General features: G+C 38.1%; 1 protein-coding gene across 4 annotated transcripts; it reads right to left on the bottom strand.

Moving 5' to 3' along the window:
- Window positions 1-1,029: 1,029 nt before the first annotated feature.
- Window positions 1,030-17,839, bottom strand: DEK (DEK proto-oncogene). 4 transcript variants are annotated; one of them, XM_031610280.2, is made up of 12 exons: window positions 17,720-17,738; window positions 16,984-17,053; window positions 16,720-16,866; window positions 15,427-15,528; window positions 14,833-14,942; window positions 11,284-11,378; window positions 10,632-10,752; window positions 9,740-9,922; window positions 6,644-6,776; window positions 4,880-5,028; window positions 3,645-3,713; window positions 1,030-2,814 (listed from the first exon to the last, which is right to left on the bottom strand). In XM_031610280.2, the coding sequence occupies exons 3-12, from the start codon at window positions 16,853-16,855 to the stop codon at window positions 2,803-2,805; spliced, it is 1,110 nt and encodes a 369-aa protein (XP_031466140.1). In that variant the 5' UTR covers window positions 16,856-16,866; window positions 16,984-17,053; window positions 17,720-17,738; the 3' UTR covers window positions 1,030-2,802. The 4 variants fall into 4 exon arrangements, with proteins under 4 accessions (XP_031466140.1, XP_089993001.1, XP_031466132.1 ...); XM_090136875.1 differs by lacking the exon at window positions 17,720-17,738 and adding an exon at window positions 17,580-17,713; XM_031610272.2 differs by lacking the exons at window positions 16,984-17,053; window positions 17,720-17,738 and adding an exon at window positions 17,580-17,713.
- Window positions 17,840-18,560: the final 721 nt, after the last annotated feature.

The following is an 18,560-nucleotide window of genomic DNA, read 5'->3' as shown; positions in this document are numbered from 1 at the left end:
CCTCTAAATTCATGCAGATGTACCTGAGTATACCATGGATAACCCCAGAACTTCAACTCAGCTCTGTCTAAAGAGTTGTAGCATCCTCCCTCCAAATTTCTGCTCTACCTTTTCCCCACCTAACCCCCTCTGTCTTCTTTCTCCTACAGGACCCATGCACTCACTCCAACCACCAAGATCACTCATGAAAACAGCTGCTTGTGTAATCAAGCCATTCAGGTTAATGTATATGTTTGTGCAGGTCACCAACAAAAACACTGAATACCAAAGACTTAAATAAACAAAAGAACCAAACACACTGTAGGCATGCAGGAATTACACTGTAAGCAAATTAAATCAAGAAGTTAGACTGGTTTTTTTTAGAATACTACGGTCAGGATATGATCTTGAACTTTTTTCAGGGTATATGCCCTAAACACACTATTCTGTTAAGTTCTGTGCCTATTTTGTATAGAATTTAGAGCTCTGATCAGCTGTGTTTTACATCCAGTAACATTAAAAAATCTGTTTTTTCTGATGCATCTTCTAGTACTGGTCTCACAGCCTTCCACACAGTGGAATCATGTATCAGCTACAGCTAGACTGGAATGGATTACCTGAGAAATAGTTCAGACATTTCTTCTCAGCTGAGAACTGCACTTAGATGCAATTAAGATGTTGTAACACAATCTTTGACAGTTGCCAAGTCCATTTCCATTCCATCATCACAATTCCAAAATAGCAAGGAATGCACGTACACAATAAATAGCTGTACACTATTCCTTCCTAAGAATTTACACAGTAAGAAACATTTATACTTGGAAGTCATTTGCCATAAAAACATTTCCTGACTCCCCAAAATAAAAACTGACTGGTATATTAAAATATCTATCACAAGAAAGTTACATGGTTTAAATTACTATTATTAAAAATCCACTTGAAATCACAATAAGACTTGACACAAGTAACTTAACAGCTTTAGCTGGGACTGCTAGTGGAAGTAGAAGCCCCCAGTTTTTAATTCTATAATTAAAATTTACAAAGTATTCTTAATACTCAAATATTTCAGAGGAAAAAAAAGTCACAGAGTATATAATTTTAGGTCTTATTGCAAAGACATGCCCTTCAGCAACAATCTCCTAAGCCTGCTGATGTAGGCTTAGGTAGTTTCTACCAAACGAGATGAAGACAACAGCCTTGTTTCTGTATAATTATTTTTACTATACATTTAAGCAAACGTACCATCAACATTGATTTACATTTTTGTGAAAGACATTTATTGAATAAAAAACCCCGTTACATTCAGCCTTATTATGAATGATTACACGCAAAGAAAGTCAAAATATGTGATGACTGAATAGGCCTAACTGGCTGAACATTTTCAGAACTTAGATTACTTATGAACACTTATTTCCCAACTGTACAATAATAAAATGCAAAAATATGCTTCGTCTTCCCATTAATACTGTAGTCAGAGGGATTCTTTACTTTTGGCATTAATGGCAGCCCACACTTCAGCATCTGTTATTAGTTCACATGTTAAGTGTAGGACTTTCCATATTAGCTACAATGTATTTGGAAAACAGAAACCAAAAGAGCAGAAACAGATATGCAAAGAGTTCACTTTGATCCAAAAAGCTGTGGGTCAAAGTTCAAGACTGCAGACTTACAAGTACCAGCACACACGTTGAGGCACCGTGGCTGAGGTTCAGAAGATGCTCCCATACGATCACGTAGTAAAGCCCAAGTCAGAAACCCCATTGGGGACTTCCAAAGCTATCACACCTCCTAACTGTACATCATGGATATCCACTTCTGAGACATCAGGCCATCAAGTCCAAACACTAAAAGATTTTTTTTTGCAAAGTGAGATTTGAAAAAAAGTATCCTATACTCTTTACAGGGGCTTTATTTATAAGGTCAAGCCATTGAAACAAGTGTATCTGTAGTCTTTGTACAAAATTAAACACTGAAAAGCTTAAGTATAAAACTACAGTTTCATTTCTGTACAAGATGGGAAAAACATTGTAAAACCTCAACTCATTCCTAGTTTAATCAGACTTCTGCATCTCTCCTTCCATCACAGCCTCACTGCTGAACACTGACATTTCATGTCATAAATTCTCTAAGATAAGATTAAAAACTGATTTGAAAAGAAATCAGAAATAACTTTATATACACAACAGAAAGCCTTTTAAGAGTACAAAAATAACATCTATATGCCAATTAGTTACCATGCTTTGACAATTCCAAGTGCCTAAACATGCAAGACAGTAATGACAATCTAGAATAATTCTGCATCTGTAGAATGTTTCAGACTATGAAAAACATTAACATGCCATTAACTCCTGTTTGTTTTTTTTTTTTTAGAATGGATATATATTCAATCTTTTTTTTTAAAACCAGTAATGCAGTATTCAAGTCTCTGCATGTATATCCATAGATAAACAGCTTTCATCTTGATTTTTAAATCTTCTGCAAGCTAGTAATGCAGACTAAAAAGCTGTGATGGTTCTAATCAAATTATTCAAAGCAATCCAAGATGTACAAAAGCTATAAAAAAGGGAACACTTATTACCATGCACAAAACTTAAGAATGTTCAACTAAAACGTGCATCAAATGCATGTTTTGTTGTTTTTTTTTTCTTTAAAAAAAAAGAGATACACGACACGATTTACATTAACACTCTTAGCATCAGATCAGCAGAATCAGTTCTGACTAAATACCACAAGGCTAAGACACATTCCTTTTGCTGGTGCCTATCATATCTTCAAATCCACGGAAACAAAATCAGGAATCTTCAACTTGCCAGTCAAATCAGATCATGAAATCAACTGAAATGAGAAGTGTATTAGTTTTTCTCCTTTCTCTACATCTACCTACAACGTACACATAGTCTGCTGCTAAAGGAGAGGCAATCAAGAAAATGCACTCAACTTTTGCAGGCACGAAAGGCCAAGAATCCCTCCAGCAAACAGATTACTCTTACGTCTTTGCTGATACAACACAGCACAGCACACAGATGTAACTATTTTCTAGACAGTCACATATCATTTCAACACCTGCAAGTGAACCTGCAAGAAAAAAACCTCATAGGCAGCTTCCTAACTGTGTTATCAGTGAAAAGGGGCAAATATAGAGAAAAGCTCTCTGTATCCAATTTCCTTCTCTCGTTTGTAGAGCTTTCCCAGTCTACGAAGCTTACATCACCTGTGTTTTGTTAGCAGTGGTCAGTGCATGATTTACAAAGCAACTCGCAGCCAAAGCTGCAATTGGAAGAAAATACAGCCTTCAGAGTCAAGTCATCAAAAATTCGGAGAGCTCTAATTTTAGTTCTGCTTACTAAAGAAACTCAAAGTAGTAATGACATGCTAAGAAAAAAAAAGTCTGGACCAGTTATTTTAGGAAGAGGAATACAGAAAAAAACCCAGCAACCACAAAACAAACAGCAGCAACAAAAACCAATAACCAACAAAACCACTCAACACACCCCACATAAGGGGAGCCAAAAAAGAAGGGCAAAAAAAGCCAGTATTCACATTTATCAAAACAATGAGGTTTGGGATGCTTCCAACACTACACAGGAAGTTATTACAACTGGTGTAAAGTTATGTCATGCCAATTTCTGTTGGACTTGGAAAAATGTTTCTAAACAATTCTTTACCTCTTTGACTGTTTCTTTAATGAAGTCTTTCCTGTCAGATAAGTCATAACTGGGATAATTCTCATACACCTAGAAAAAAAAAAAAGTACAACTTTGAGTTACTTCCACTCAGTGTACTTTATGAATAGAAGCTTAAATTAAATTAGAGCAAAACCAGTGCTGTACTTCTAGTATAAAATTGTCAGAACTCCCTCTGTTAATTATGGAAAATTACTTTTATTTCCCTGTCCTTATTTCGACCATGAAATCTAAATAAATTTATTTTCTATGTTTGGTCACTGACTAAGATGCTACTGACAACATATCAACAAATTGGAATGTCTAACCTGCCATGTCAAGCAAATCAAGAGCTCTCCAATGTTTGTCCTACACATTTTCTAAGCAGACAAATACCCTCTTAAAAAAAAAAAAGTGAAACCTATATAAGGTTTCAAAATAAATGCTTACTTATTTTTTTGTAATAAGTGGAATTGTCATCTTCCAAGTTACCAACATAAGCATCAATATATTTCAGTGCTATTCTACAATAACTCTCTGGTTAATCATCATGAAGGAGAAGTGAAGGGATATCAAACTAATTAAACAACCACCACCATCACCACCGCCAATGCAGACAATGAATGCAGAAAATTTTATTCCAGCTCACCACGTTTCAGACTTATCCTACTGTAAGAAATGACAAGGTAACAGTGTTGTCTGTGTGATGGTCACTTTTCCCTTTTCCACCCACACTCCTCCTTGGCTCCTGTCCTGAAGCTCAATGGCTTCTTTGCACAGTTTATACAACTCATTAACTCAGCTGAAAACTATTCACTTACTCTGCGATGGTAGCACTGAACAGACTCAAAGGATACAAGAAGAGCAAGAGCAAGGCAAGCAGGAATGTGCACAGAGCAGCACAGTCCTTCCCTTTTGACAGCAAAAATCTGCTACACTGTCTTAACAGCTGTAATATTTGCACCTTAACATGCAGCAGTTGCTTTGAAGGAAAGTAGTGCTGTTACCATGTAGCTATTTTTGATTTAGAGATTTTCATTCCCCTGTGGAACATTCAGCATTGCATACTTTAAGATTAAGCCCTCCTAGTAGTAGCTGTCAGTAAATAAATCAAGGCAAACCATTTTGTTCCAGAAATGTTGTGTAAGCTGTAAGCCATAGTTTACAAAACAAGATGACAAAAGTCAACTTACAGACAACTCACTGTCCCCCAAAGAACTCCTAAAACACCTGCTTACCTCCTTGCAGATTTGTTTCATTGTGACTTCCTCCAAATTTGCATTGGCCAACAATTTCTTGACAGTTTCTTTGATTTCTTCATCCGTGGGTGGTTTCTTCAGCTTTTTAATTAAAGGTTCATTATCTGAACTATCCTCAGATTCGCTTTCTAAATATGAAGAGTAATTCAGATTGTAATAAAAGATTCTCAACTTGCTTTCATTCTTTTTCCAAAACAAATGCTATCAGAACTTTTGATGCAATGTTCACCCTTAAAATGGCTATCTTGCCAGTCCATCATTTTATAAACAAAGCTAATGCTGTCAGTATTACACTTAATTAACTTATAACCTGCATTACTCTTTGTAAACTACCAGTTTAAAAATCAATACGTAGTCTAGAAAGCATGGATCTGTTTACATTTATCTATCAAACAAAAACAAGAAGCAAACCAACAACATTTACGACAACAATTCAAAACTGAGACATTTCTGTCCTAAAACAATACTTATTTGCTTTAAGAAGGAATTTAGATTCCCTCCCCCAATGGTGCTGCTCATTGGAGTCTCATAATTTTGCAGTGCTGTAATACCAAACGCCATCAGAAACACCATTCCAAAAAAAAAAATAAGCACCCTGAAAAGCAAGGAAAATCATAAAGGAAGTTAAGTGAAAAGACACAGGACAGTCCTATAATCTTTTCCAGCAGTAAAACGCTGAGACTGAGTGACTCCAGCACACTGTTATTGGCATCTTGTCTGAGAATAGAGGCACTAAGTCTACATAAAGAGCTTGCAGAATGACCCACTTAACATTTTAAGTTTTGTACTGTGGACATACACTCAAAATAGAAATGCAGTAGGAAGAAATAAGAAACTAAGCACAGACTATATAACACACATATACACAAAGCACACATGTAACATCATACATATACTGTGATGGTGAAATGAAATGTACATACACACAGTCAGTCACACTGGTACCATCAGCAAACTGAAAAATACTAAGTTCAGCACAGGCTGCCTAACAGCTGAGAAACAAGGCTGTGAAAGAAGCTGAGCATAATTTTTTTCTTTTAATCTGAGAGTAGTTGTTTTCTTAACTCACTGACAAACAGAGTAGTTAGTTTGAATTGATTTCTTTATGAAAGCACACATATTCTGGTACTGGCATTAAATGAACTATGCTTGTAGTGCACGGATATATGCTGCATTAGTAACGCATGCTGCAACTGGGATGGCTTTTTAACTCCAAGAGGGTCAGAGAATTGAAGGCTATAAATAACCTGTGGAGATCATTTGGCTGAAGCTCCTCCTCAGAACAGGGCCACTGCTGAGTGGGCTGCCCTACACTGTTTACACATGCATTTGTCAGATATAAGGAAAACAAGAGCAACAGGATGCACGTGGAACATGTATCTGTGTAGTGAATATTGAGCTGCTGAATAAGAGACAAAAAGTTGGATATATATACTATATAAATCCATCAGTTATAAGATTGAAGTTTAATAGAACTTCATGATGTTCTTACAACGAAAGACAGAACCAGGCTGATACTTTAGGAGTGCAGACAAAAATGTATATGCACACAACAAATTATATAAAATATACCCAAATCAATTTTTTTTTTTTTTTAAATTGCCATTGCAAGGAAAGAAACTTCAAATCCATACCTCAGCAAACTCCATTTTCCTTCACAATTAGATAAAGAAGCCTGTCTTCTAATAAGTACCTCTGTTAAACAACAAGACAATGTATGATAAAAGATTTAAAGCCATTTACCTTTTCTAGAACTGTTCTGATTCTTTTTAGTAGTACTGCTATCCGCCTTCTTCACATTAGCACCCTTCACAGTTTTCTTGGGTTTGGAAGTCACCTTTTTAGATCTGTCTCTCTTAGATGCTCTTCTAGGGGGCTATAAAGAAGAAATGGAGGATTAGAATAGTGGTTCCATACTCCTCTTAAGCAATGGAAATCATCCCTTCTGTCAGCACAAACTACATCAACAACATTAATACATTTTACTAGCAATATCTACTAAACCATGGGGTGAAAATGTTCACATTCTCATGAATTTCACGTTGCTCCTCTATGTACTCAAACTGGAACCTTCTGATTGTGTTTGTAATTTAGCTGTACTGCACCCTTCCATTTGCAGTTAGTTATCATAGAACAGTTTGGGTTTGAAGGAACCTTAAAAATCATCTGGTTTTGGACCCCCTGCCACGGGCAGATGCCTTCCACTAGATCCGTTTGCTCAAAACTATAGTTGCTTATAATTAGCTGAAAATTTTCTTAAAGGCATGGCATGTTGTGTTCAAACATTTCTAGATGCTGTACTTCACTAGGACTACACACAGCAAGTTCTTTTAGTACCAGCTGAGAAGAGATATATCAGCTGGTCCATAGTTTGGCTGATTATCGCAGCTAGCAAACTCAAAGAAAACTACACTAAGTTACCACCAATAGAGAAAAGTGGGAACATAATTCATACTGTATGTGTATACATGCACTGCATTGTTATCACAAACTAAATGTGTGCTTAATACAGGCTTTTATATAGAACTTCTAACAAGGCTGAAAACTGCCCTCATAGAAATATAAAGTTTTGACCAGGATCAAACCATATTTCAGAGAAAGAATACCATGAAACAAAACAACTAACAGTAGTTACTGAATTCGTAATTCCAATTTAAATTTTAAATGGCAGCATAGTCACCTGAGCTATCACTATTACACAGTAACATCTAAATAAGTTCATACAACTTTTAACTACTTGTTCAACTGGTATCTGGTACAACCCCTGAAACTAGTATTCCATAGAACAGAATGTATTTCTTTATACTGGATTGCTCACTTACAGTTGCCATTGCAGCTATACAACTAAAAAATAGTGTTGTTAAGTGAGACCTTCGCTGCTTAACATCAGAAAATATACTCAAGAATCACCCCAAGCCTAACTGAACTTGCATTTAGTTTTTAAGTTCCTGTTAAAGCTCCATCACTAGCTACAAAATCAGAGCTTAAAACCAGCATTCATATTTAAGCTTCAAAAAAATTATGTTCCTTCAGCATCCAGAAGTATTCCAGATATCTTTTCCTTCGAGATACATAAGAATAAAAAACAAAACAATAAAATACCATTGCAGTCAAGAGAAGCTCATAACTACTTCAGCCTGAGATTCCAAAAGAGCAGGGAAAACACAACCTGTAGTTTGTTAAACATCATCATAAACCTAGTTGTATTTTTTTTTTCCTTTTTGATGGTATAACCTTAAAGCTCTGCAAAGGTAGACATTTTCCACTTCACCATTTCCTATATTCAAACTAATTTGGCATACAAGCATTTGCATGATAATTACACTTTTATTCCATGCAAGCCAGTTTCAACTTCCAAAGTCTTTTGTGTACACCAGACTATTGCCTGGTGGTCATCTAACTCCTTCTGCCTTTTGAAATAAGGCAAAGAAGACTCAGATCAACAGGGTTTACTATTACTTCTTAAATAGCTGAATTCTTGAAAAAGTTTTTAAAAGCAGATCCCTGACCCTGAAAGCCATGTTTCCTTCCCTCACAGCAGGAAGACTGTACTGAAGAGATGAACAAATATAAAATTAACTTCTAGTATTTTGCCCTCTTTTGACTCGCTATTTGGGGGAAAAGGAAAATGCAAACTCAGAATTATGTTTGTTTTATGGAGATGCAAAGAATTTCCTCAAAGCTTCTTTTTAGATTAACATGAGCACTTCTGAAATGTAAAAGTGTTTACATAAATGGCTCAAGTTACACACATCAGCTTTTCTATAGCTTAGACTATTTACTTAGTCTGCCACTCTTGCACTTCAATAGAGGGAATGCAACCCAAGTAAATAACTGTCTCAGTTTGGAGTCAAAGGCTACTTAGCCCACATAAATAATTTCCTTTGACACCAATTAACTAATTGCTGTTTGTTCTATGGCTTTCATTATGACTAAAAAGGAAGTTCCACTGAAAACAAACTATAGGATAAGATGGAGGCTGTGGCTCCTTCTCATTTCTTTCTTTCACTCTTCAGATATATGGACAAAACCAGTGGCATCTGCACCAGACCGTTTTGTATCTGTTCAGTTAACTATGTTCAGGACTGATATTGAATGCACAGTGAAAGGCTTTTCTGTTTTGTTTTTTTTTTTTTTTTTTTTTTTTTTTTAACATCATCTCTCTGATGTTATAGAAGACTGAAATAAGTCTCGAAGAAAATACAGCAGAATAGCCAATAGGGAGAACACTTTGTAAAACATAGGGATCTCCATAAGGCTGCTTCTTCTGTTGCCTCCTTTAGCTCTGTGATCTACAGAACCCCAAAAGAGAGATCAGAACATAAGATCCAGAAGAAATGTGGAACCAAGATCTGAAAACAATGCAGCTAGTTAAGTCAGGGACCTGTATTCACTTCAGAGTTAACTTCTACGTATCCAATCAAACCCTACATATACAGATACAAATACAGAGGTACTCTCACTGGAAAAGATACTGAGAATTTACTATTGAAATGAAGATTACATTAATAAAACCTTTACAAGGTGATGTAAGAATCCCATCAATTACACTTCAGATTCTGACTGCCCTAATCTGACAACCAGCAAATGGTTTTGTAAGGTGTATGAACAAAAATGAGAACCTTAGTTTTATCTTATCAATCTCTAACCTTAAGAAATAAAGATCTCTCTTATAAATTTTATAAATTTTTTTTTTAAACCATTAATTTAGTAAAACATCAATTATCTCTCCAACCTTGCACGTTCCATGAATCAACAATTGGTAGCAATCACACTGACAAATTGCAGAGAAAAATTTTTGGCACTATGTTGAAAAAATGACACAAGAGCCCTCGTTACCTCCTCTTCACTTTCTTTCTCTTCTGAAGAATCATCCTTTTCCTTCTTTTCATCTTCCTCACTGCTAGATTCATCTGACAAAATTTCTGGACACTTGGTGCGTTTTGTTTTTCTTGTTGTTCCAGTACTGCTGCGTTCTTTTTTGCCACCTTTGCTTGGTGTCTTCTTGGACTTAGGCAACGGCTGAAAGCCAGGGATGCATGTTATTCACAAAGGAATACAAAAGAGTATTTTAAAGAAAAATATAAATTCCTTCAAATAATAGTAAAAAAAAATAGTAAATACAGAGGCCCGCATCATCAAAACAAAAAACCAGGCCAATTGTATGCGTTACTCTTATAACATGCTAAGAAGAAATTCAAAGCACGGGGATAAAATGAAACTGAATTTCACTTTTTAGCTAAGCATCCCCTTCACTCCCCTAATCAAAGAAATCCAGTTAGGGATTAGGGAAGCACAAACAAGGAAACTTGACATTACCCATAAAAGTTTACTTTTTCTTCTAGCAGCAGATTAGCTGACAACTCTTGAGGTTATACAAAACTGCATTTTGTTGTTACTGAGTACTACCAGCATCCCTAAGGTAGCGTGCTGACTTTGCACATACTATTTCTCAGTCTTTGCTGCAAACAAACTGAAGTTTCCTGAGCAACAGTCTAACTAGTTCAGTATTGCTTATAGATTAAAAAACTGACTGCTATTATGCGATTCTACTATGTTTATTCTCTTCCACTCACTTACAAAGCAGATGCTGCCTACTGGAATTTGGGAATGGCTGTCCCTAATTAGCTCACATATTAACCACGAATTCTGTTTAGTGCTTTAAAGCCTAAAGGCAGCTGCATTTTTGGCCTGGACAGAGTTCTTAAAACAAGCATAACCTGAATCTCACCTTGCCTGAAGACTTTGGATGCATTAAGAAGTTTAAGATTCTGGTTACCAGCTCACTGTTGACTCCTGATCTTTCCAAATCAAGAACTTCGCAGATACTTTTTAACATCGCATTTCTAAATCTGGAGAGAGAAAAAAAAGAAGAGAAAAAACAAAGTATTTAGTATCACATCATAAACAACATATCAACATTTAAATCACTGTTCAGTCAAAAATCAACTGATTTATGCCTACATCCTGACATTGATTTGTTACGACTAGATTTACTGCTTTATATTATTTCTGAACCCTTTTGTTCCAGTTACAATCACTCTGCAGCACCTTCTTCTGTTAATAGGGAAGTAGTTTATGTGGAGAAACAGTACAAACAAAACAAAAAAACACCACCAACAAGAAAATATCACTTTGTTACGCTAAATTCTACAGATCATTACATTTATTTCACAGCAATTTTAGGAATAACACTGTATTTTTAATACACATTAAACAGAAATGAATTTTGATTCTGAAGGAGAAAGGCTTTAAGGCACAGGAAGATGAAAAGTTTGCACCATGAATGGAGTGTAATGTAAATTTGGTAAAGACAAATTTTGAAAATAAAAAGATGGTACAGCATGAGTCAGACTATATGAAGTAGCAATGGAGATCATTACTTTTTTAACATCTCCTCCTTCTTTTTATATTGGTCACTTCCTTTTTCAAACGGAAACCCGCTGAACTGACCCACATTCTTCTTTAGGGAAGCAACCTAGAATAGAACACAGATTAACTTCTATTACATGCAGCTTAAAGGACTTCATCCAATTATGTTTAACTTCTCATAGAAGAAAAATCTGTTCTATCTTGTAGCTTACTGTCAATGAAAACTTGCACCTATATAAAAAAAACCCAATGAACATTTACTTATACATCTTATGCCTATATTTATCTCGTGACAGCTAAATTACAACTAAGTTCCTGGGATCTTGGTAATTTAATTCCTTTTAATAACTTGCATGGAAAAATCACCTGCCATTTTGAGCTTATAAATAATACAGTACATGCAAAACGTGTTTGTGCAACAATGATCACAGGAAGCCTAATGTTCACTTTATACCGTATAGTTTGCTATAGAATAGTAAATTTTCAGTGTATGATCTGTTAGAGCTGATTAGGTTTATTTTCTTTTTACATTCTTACATAAGATTGTGACTGCACTTTCGAAGCTCTTCTTCTGCATGATCAATTTATGTATTTACACATCACCCAGCTTACAAGGCTGGCCATTAAGCTGTTAGAGTGAATAGGACCAAGTTTCATCATAATAGACAGTCCTCATAATGAAAAAAATCACTCCTACCTACAACCAAGAATAAAGTTCCTTAGCTTTTTCTCCATCTCTTCTTCACAAAAAAGTTTTAAAAAAATCCCAAAATGTTATGAGACATTTATAACATTACCAAGTACAACCTGGAACCACTTTCAACAATTTTACAGATCTTCTTTCTGGTGTTTCTCCACCAGTTTAAAATTTTACCAATGCTAAGCTCCTTGTATTCTGCCCAGTATCTATAGAAAATTTGTAGATGGTGTAAGCATGTTTTATTAAACATTAACTACTTTCTGAAGCACATGTAGAACATGCATACAAAACAACATCTGATTTCCTTGACCTTAAATAGCATTCTGAGATCCCTACAATTCTGATTAAATATAGTTTACGATGAACTCATATTGATATTTCCAAATGGTACCTACTTATATGCAAACATATTCACTTATATTTTAGCTCAGAGGCACAGCTTTCACAAAAATTAATGGAAATACAGTCAATCTTTAAAGTATCCAATTATTAGAATTTTCTAGGACTAGAAGTATTTTTATATACATTTCTATAATCAGAAACCACAAACTCAGTGTTAAAAGTTCTGTCAAATACTGACTCTGGTCAATGGTGGAGATACTTTGTTCTACAGGATAAGGCTCTAACCTAATAAGTGATCATCACTTTAGGTTAGGACACAAGTGCTACAATAAAAGGTTTAGAAACAGAACAGATACAGTTTTTAAGAGAGAAACTTTCCACGATGAATAGAATCTTGTCACATCACAGTATGCTTTCCAGCTATCTCAGTCACTTTAGCAGATGATGCTACCTGATTTTCCCAAGCAACAGGTCTCACAGGAGTATCAGAACTTTGCAGGAAATCAGAGGACTGCCCAAATAATACATCAAGTGCAATTATTTGTTATTAAGGAGCTAAGACAGCAGGAATCTACGTAAGCTCAAAAACAGCATGAAAAATATTGTTTTATTACATGGATTGTCTGTATATAAGATAGAAAATTATTTGTATTGGTATTTATTTGTAGAACAACTAAGGCTAAAGTAAACTATTTTGTCTTAAGTTATGCAAGCCACATGTAGTCAGAACAAAACCAATTAAGTGGAAGCATGTTTGGGGAACCTGCTGGTGAGCAGAACTTTGTAAAGCCATCAGAACCTATGCAACCATATTAATTCTGCATGAGGCAGCCTGTTAAGGTGACTTTCTGTGAAATACCATGTTTTGGGCAGTAGAAACGTGGACAACTACAGAAGGTAGTGAGGGTGACCTAAGGACTCAGACCACTGGGACACCAGGGCAATAATCTTTAACAGCTAGGTGGATTCTCCAACAAATCTACATCCAAAATGGGAGCACAGAGCAAAGTGGGGTGGAATTTGGGTGCACCCAAGTAAATGGCGTGGGATGGAATAGCCAGAGTTGCATTTCAACTGTACTTCTGGCTAACTAATAATATTTAAGAGTGTTAAATATCAGTTTACAATCATATAATTTTGCACATAATTCTGAAACTGCTAATAGTCACGTGTCCATTAGCTGATTGTGTTAACAAACAATTTACTTAGCAGTTGGTGATAATTGTTACTGAGTTGTTAGTGTCTTAGTAACACAGCACACAGCCAATAAATGTTATGGTCTCCTCAATCAGTTACACCTCAGATCCGTGAGCTACGGTGGGAGAGAGGGATTCACAGTACATCTACCAGAAGATGATATAAAAGCATCACTAGTTTCATAAATGGATGCAGTTTCACAACTTGCACTAAAAATCTAGTTAGATCAGAAAGCTACATGGTTGTCATTCCACTTTCCCCATCAAATGATGAAATTCTACTGCAAAATCATCATTGTCTGTATACAGAGCCATTGATTTGTTAACTGATGCACCAAATAAACACCACAATTCAAAGAGATTTTAATGAATATACACTGTTTTTTCTCCTGAATAGCTGAGACCACAGATCTTCGCTGGGTCATTTAAACAACCCAGCATTTGCAGCAGTGGTTTCAGATATTTTAACTAGCATTTGTACTCGTATTACTCAGTTCCTCATTTCTGTGCTAGCTGTTTAAGTTTCTAAAACAGAATAAGAGCTTAAAAATAAAGTGCACTGAAGTGATAATGTTTAATCTGCTTTAATTATTCCATCTCCATTTCATTCCTAGTAGCAAAGAAAATGGGCCAGATGTATTCCGAAATTTAAGGCACAATCAATAGTATATAACAGGCACTGATAACTATTTGCTATTGTGGATTGAGTTTGATCTTTGGATATAAGAGAGAGCATATCTTTTTTTTATTAATATTTCAGTTCAGTTTTATTTTAGATAAATATGACAAAATCACTAATTAAGATTTCACATATTAATGTACTTTTGCTTTCTATTGCTTTGCACATACTAAAGGAGAAAATGACCAGATAGGTAGCAATGTAGTGAAACCCACTAACACACGTACAAAACTGAATAAACTGAAGTAGTAAGACACAACTATATTCAAAGTAACTATAGAGACTATAGTCAAAATATTCCATGTACATCAGCAGTTTTAGCATATGAGCCATAAATTATTTCCAATTCATTTGCATAAAGCGATCACTAACCTGAAGTGGAGAGGAAGAGGGAAATCTACATTCCATAGGCTTACAATTCAGCATACCTCTCCACAAGATTTTCAGAGTAGTTTACAGAAATTAGAAGAATTATGGGCTTGAGTAACTACTCCTTTAACAGTAATTTTCAAGAGTAGTTTGTCATAAATGACACTTAAGTAGATCTACATGTGTAAATGCAAAAGAATACAACACTTATAGGATAAACTTTTTCACCATGCATGAGAATTACTAGATATACAAACAGATCTTAAGTTCTCACAGTGCCTGGCCTGTTGTAGAGGAGTTTGTGCAGGTTCCGAAGTTCATCTGTCTTCTTTTTACTCAGAAAGAATTGTATCCTTTCAATTTCACAAAGTTTTTGTCCTTTTCCTGAAACAAATAAATCACATTCTTATTTACCCATCTGTTTACTACTTCAAATATCCATCTACCTATATATTCTATCTATATATACTTTTTTAATGTAGAAGAAGTTATTTCTGCAGAGCATCAAGTCAAGTGTTAGGTAGGTCATTCCCTATCAACTTGGCACTGATAGTGGCTTTTTTCCTTACCTGTAACATGGCTAACAGACTTGGCATTTCTTTTTATTCCAGACGTTCTAACAACAGTGGTAGCTAGATACTGAAAAGCCAATTCAGAGCTAAGTTTAAACATTATATAATTCCTATGGTTTAATGTGACCTTTTAGGATAAAAGACAGTTTTCATATAATTGCAACAACCTTACCGTTTGGAAATGCACAGTGACTCAGTTAAGTTAGGTCTCACATACAAGTTAACAATTTGATTTTTTGAGAGGTTTCATCTTCATTTCCAACACCCATAATTCTTACCTGAAAGGACAAGCTTACCTGGAGTAATTGTAAAAGGTTCCTTTTGTAACGAGGACACTTGCATGGTCAATCGGTCCACCTTCTTTTTCTCCCTTTTTCCTTCAACAATGAGACTCTTTTCTGCAAAACAGGTTTTTTTTTTTTTAAAGTTTTTTTTCCTCACTATATCAGCAACTCTACTGTAGTGATAGGCAATACGACTCTGAATCATTGCAACAGCAAAACAAAAAAGAATAACAATGCAACCAAGCATCATGAGACTTCCAAACCTTTAGCTAAAAGGTCAATAGGATTTTACAGAGCTATAGATCTGAGTCTCCAGTCCTTAACTACAATCCTACATCCAACCTATCCTTGAAGATGGACACTGGACATTTCCTAAAGGGATCTTCATCTCACGATGAAGATGGCATTTCCATGCATTACCAGAAATCCAGCCTTCAAAATTCAAATTACTCTATTGTTCTTAAAACAGCATAACCTTTCTACTACTTTTTCTAAAGACAAAGCTCTGTTCCTTTAAGAACACAAGACCATCAGTGACATGGTTTTCACTAGCCATACCACAGCTCTATTTGCACAGATGTTTTCATTTGCAAAATAGTTGCCTAGAGATTTAACACCAGCAGTTCTGCATAGTAGTTCCTTCATCACATCTCCTATTCCTTCACTACCCTCTTCAGACACATGATGCAATCTGTCTTGCTTGTCTCTTTAACAACACCATGACTTTCACTGGTAAAAGAAGTCATGTGGAATTCCTTCACCACTGCAATTAAGCTGTGGTACCCAAAAAAGTAATTACCAGTCGTTAGGCAAATGATAGCTATATTATTCTAAAGCAATCCCACAGTTATTTCCACTTGTCTATCTTTTGCAAGTGTGTATTGCTTCAAAGTATTACTGGCAAAAAATATATATATATTAAAATGCTCAATTTTCAGATAATGATTTGATACAGGATGATATGTCATAAAGTCTCCTAAAAGCTTCTCCAACAACAACAAATCCCTAGTGTACAAACTGAAAATGCTGGTTATTCCTCCACTGAATAGAGTATTGTTATTTCTAGTCTTGCCTGTTTTAGTCTAGTGGAAGATGATTTAGGATCCATGAGATGTACTGCAATTGCACAATTGCCCAGCAAGGTTGTGGATGCCCCCTCCCTTGAATGGCTCAAGGCTAGGCTGGATGAGGCTTTAAAGCAACCTGTTGTAGAGGGAGGCGTCCCTGCCTACAGCAGGGGGTTGGAGCTGGATGATCTTAAAGGTCCCTCCAACCCAAACAGTTCTATGGTTCCATGACACGTACCCTTTTCTTCTTCTTCCTCTTCTTCCTCCTCCTCATCCTCCTCACTCTCCTCAGCTTTGCTTTCAGCCTCAGGTTGTTTCTCATCTGCTTTTTCAGACGACATCGTATCTTCTTTAGAGGAAGCAACAGCAGACATGGTGCGTGGTTCTGCAGAAAGCAGCAGGCAAAGCCATGAGAACACAGCACCCTTACAGAAGTGCTCCAGCTGCGAGCTGTCCGCATGTTTGGAGACACGGACTCAAACACTGTGCTTACACACAGTACCTAACGTCGCTCAGAAGCTGTCGCTCGTTCTGCAGCTGCTGAAGAGGTTTATCAGCACTTTGCACACACTCTGCGAAACATTCAGAAACACACAGAGGAAACAAACAGGCGACGGGAACCGCCGGCTGCACTATGAAGGAGAAAAAGTTCACGCCTCCTTGCAAAACGCCCGGAAAACGCCTCTCGCAGGCTACAAACAACAAAACCCTCCGCTTTTTCTTGAGAAAGAGCGATCGCTCTGCCCAACCTGCCTTTCCCCTCCTCTTAGCGGAGAGGAAGAACAGAAAGTTGGGAACTTTCCGCCTCGGCAACGCCCAGGCCGGCGAGGAGGGCTCGAGAGGGACGAAAGCACGGAGCTCCGCTTCTCAGAGTTACACCGCGGATATTTTCGGCCGGGAAGGGGAGAAAGGAGGGGCCCCTCCCGCCTCCGACACACCCCGCCAGCCGCCCGTCCCGGCGCGCAGCCCGATGGCGCCGGACAGCGCAGCAGGAACGCGGCGGCCGCCCTCCCAACCGCCCCCCCCCTTCCCCTCCGCCCCGAGGAGAGAACGCGGCCGCTCCGCAGGGCCCGCTGCGGCCATGGCGGGCGGACACACCTCGTCTCGAGCCCCGGCTCCCGCGGCGGGCCGGGCTGTGGCGGCAGGGTCGGCGGGTGGCGGCGGGGAGGGCGCGCGGAGGGGGAGGGGCGGGGCGCTGCCAGACTGAGACGCGCGCCCCGCGTCCCGCTCTCTCTCACCTCTCTCTCTCTCTCCCGGAATCAACAAGGTTTTCAAAATGGCGGGTTCTCAGCCGGGGAGAAGGAAGCGGGAAGACGGCAGCCAATCAGCGCCGGCGCGGGGAGGGCGGGCGCGGAGGTGGGCGGGGCGAGAGGGCTGCGCGCGCAGGGCGAGGGTGGGGTGAGTGAGGCGCTTTGCGGCCGCGTGCCGCGGGGGGCGCCCTAACCTCTGTGGTGACGTCACGGCCGCTGGCCGCGCTGAAGGCGGTGTTGGGGAGGGTCGTGCGCTTGGCGCTCGGATCACGGGATCACAGAATGGCCTGGGTTGAAAAGGTCACACAGTGATCATCCAGTTCCAACCCCTGCTATGTGCAGGGTCGCCAACCAGCAGACCAGGCTGCCCAGAGCCACATCCAGCCTGGCCCTGAATGCCTCCAAGGATGGGGCATTCACAGCCTCCTTGGGCAACCTGTTCCATGCGTCACCACCCTCTGAGTGAAAAATCTCCTAATATCTAAGCTAAATGAGATGCTGCAGCTCACACTGTACGAGGGCAGGTCCGGGGAGAGCATCTCCCCCCTCAGTTCCAACAGCAGCTGCAGTTTCCATTCCTAGTGTTTTTTTAAACCTGTTGTGAATCCAGACGGTGGCAGTCAGAAAAACGAGCATCATTTGCCAGCAGTGCATAACTTGGCAAGCCTGAAGCTCGCACCCGCTCAGGACACTTAAGTACCTGGCCATTAAGCCGCGGGCCACGCAAACGGCACGAGAAAGATAGAATCATAGAATCACAGAATAGCACAAATTGGAGAAGACCTTCAAGATCATCGAGTCCAACCACGACCTAACCGTACTACCCTAA

This window comes from Phasianus colchicus, chromosome 3 (genome assembly GCF_987193195.1).
Source record: "Phasianus colchicus chromosome 3, bPhaCol1.hap1.1, whole genome shotgun sequence".
In the NCBI taxonomy this organism is placed as follows: Eukaryota; Metazoa; Chordata; class Aves; order Galliformes; family Phasianidae; genus Phasianus; species Phasianus colchicus.
Note: the sequence above shows the minus strand (reverse complement) of the source record. Positions and strands in the feature narration are given on the sequence as shown.

Bases quoted from the DNA above. Each gene is read 5' to 3' on its own strand.
- DEK (XM_031610263.2), bottom strand. From the start codon at position 16,855: ATGTCTGCTGTTGCTTCCTCTAAAGAAGATACGATGTCGTCTGAAAAA. The intron at 6,777-9,739 runs GTAACGAGGGCT...TCTTCTTTATAG, and splicing joins AGAAAGAAAGTGAAGAGGAG to CCCCCTAGAAGAGCATCTAA. The intron at 5,029-6,643 runs GTAAATGGCTTT...CTTCATATTTAG, and splicing joins TCAGAACAGTTCTAGAAAAG to AAAGCGAATCTGAGGATAGT.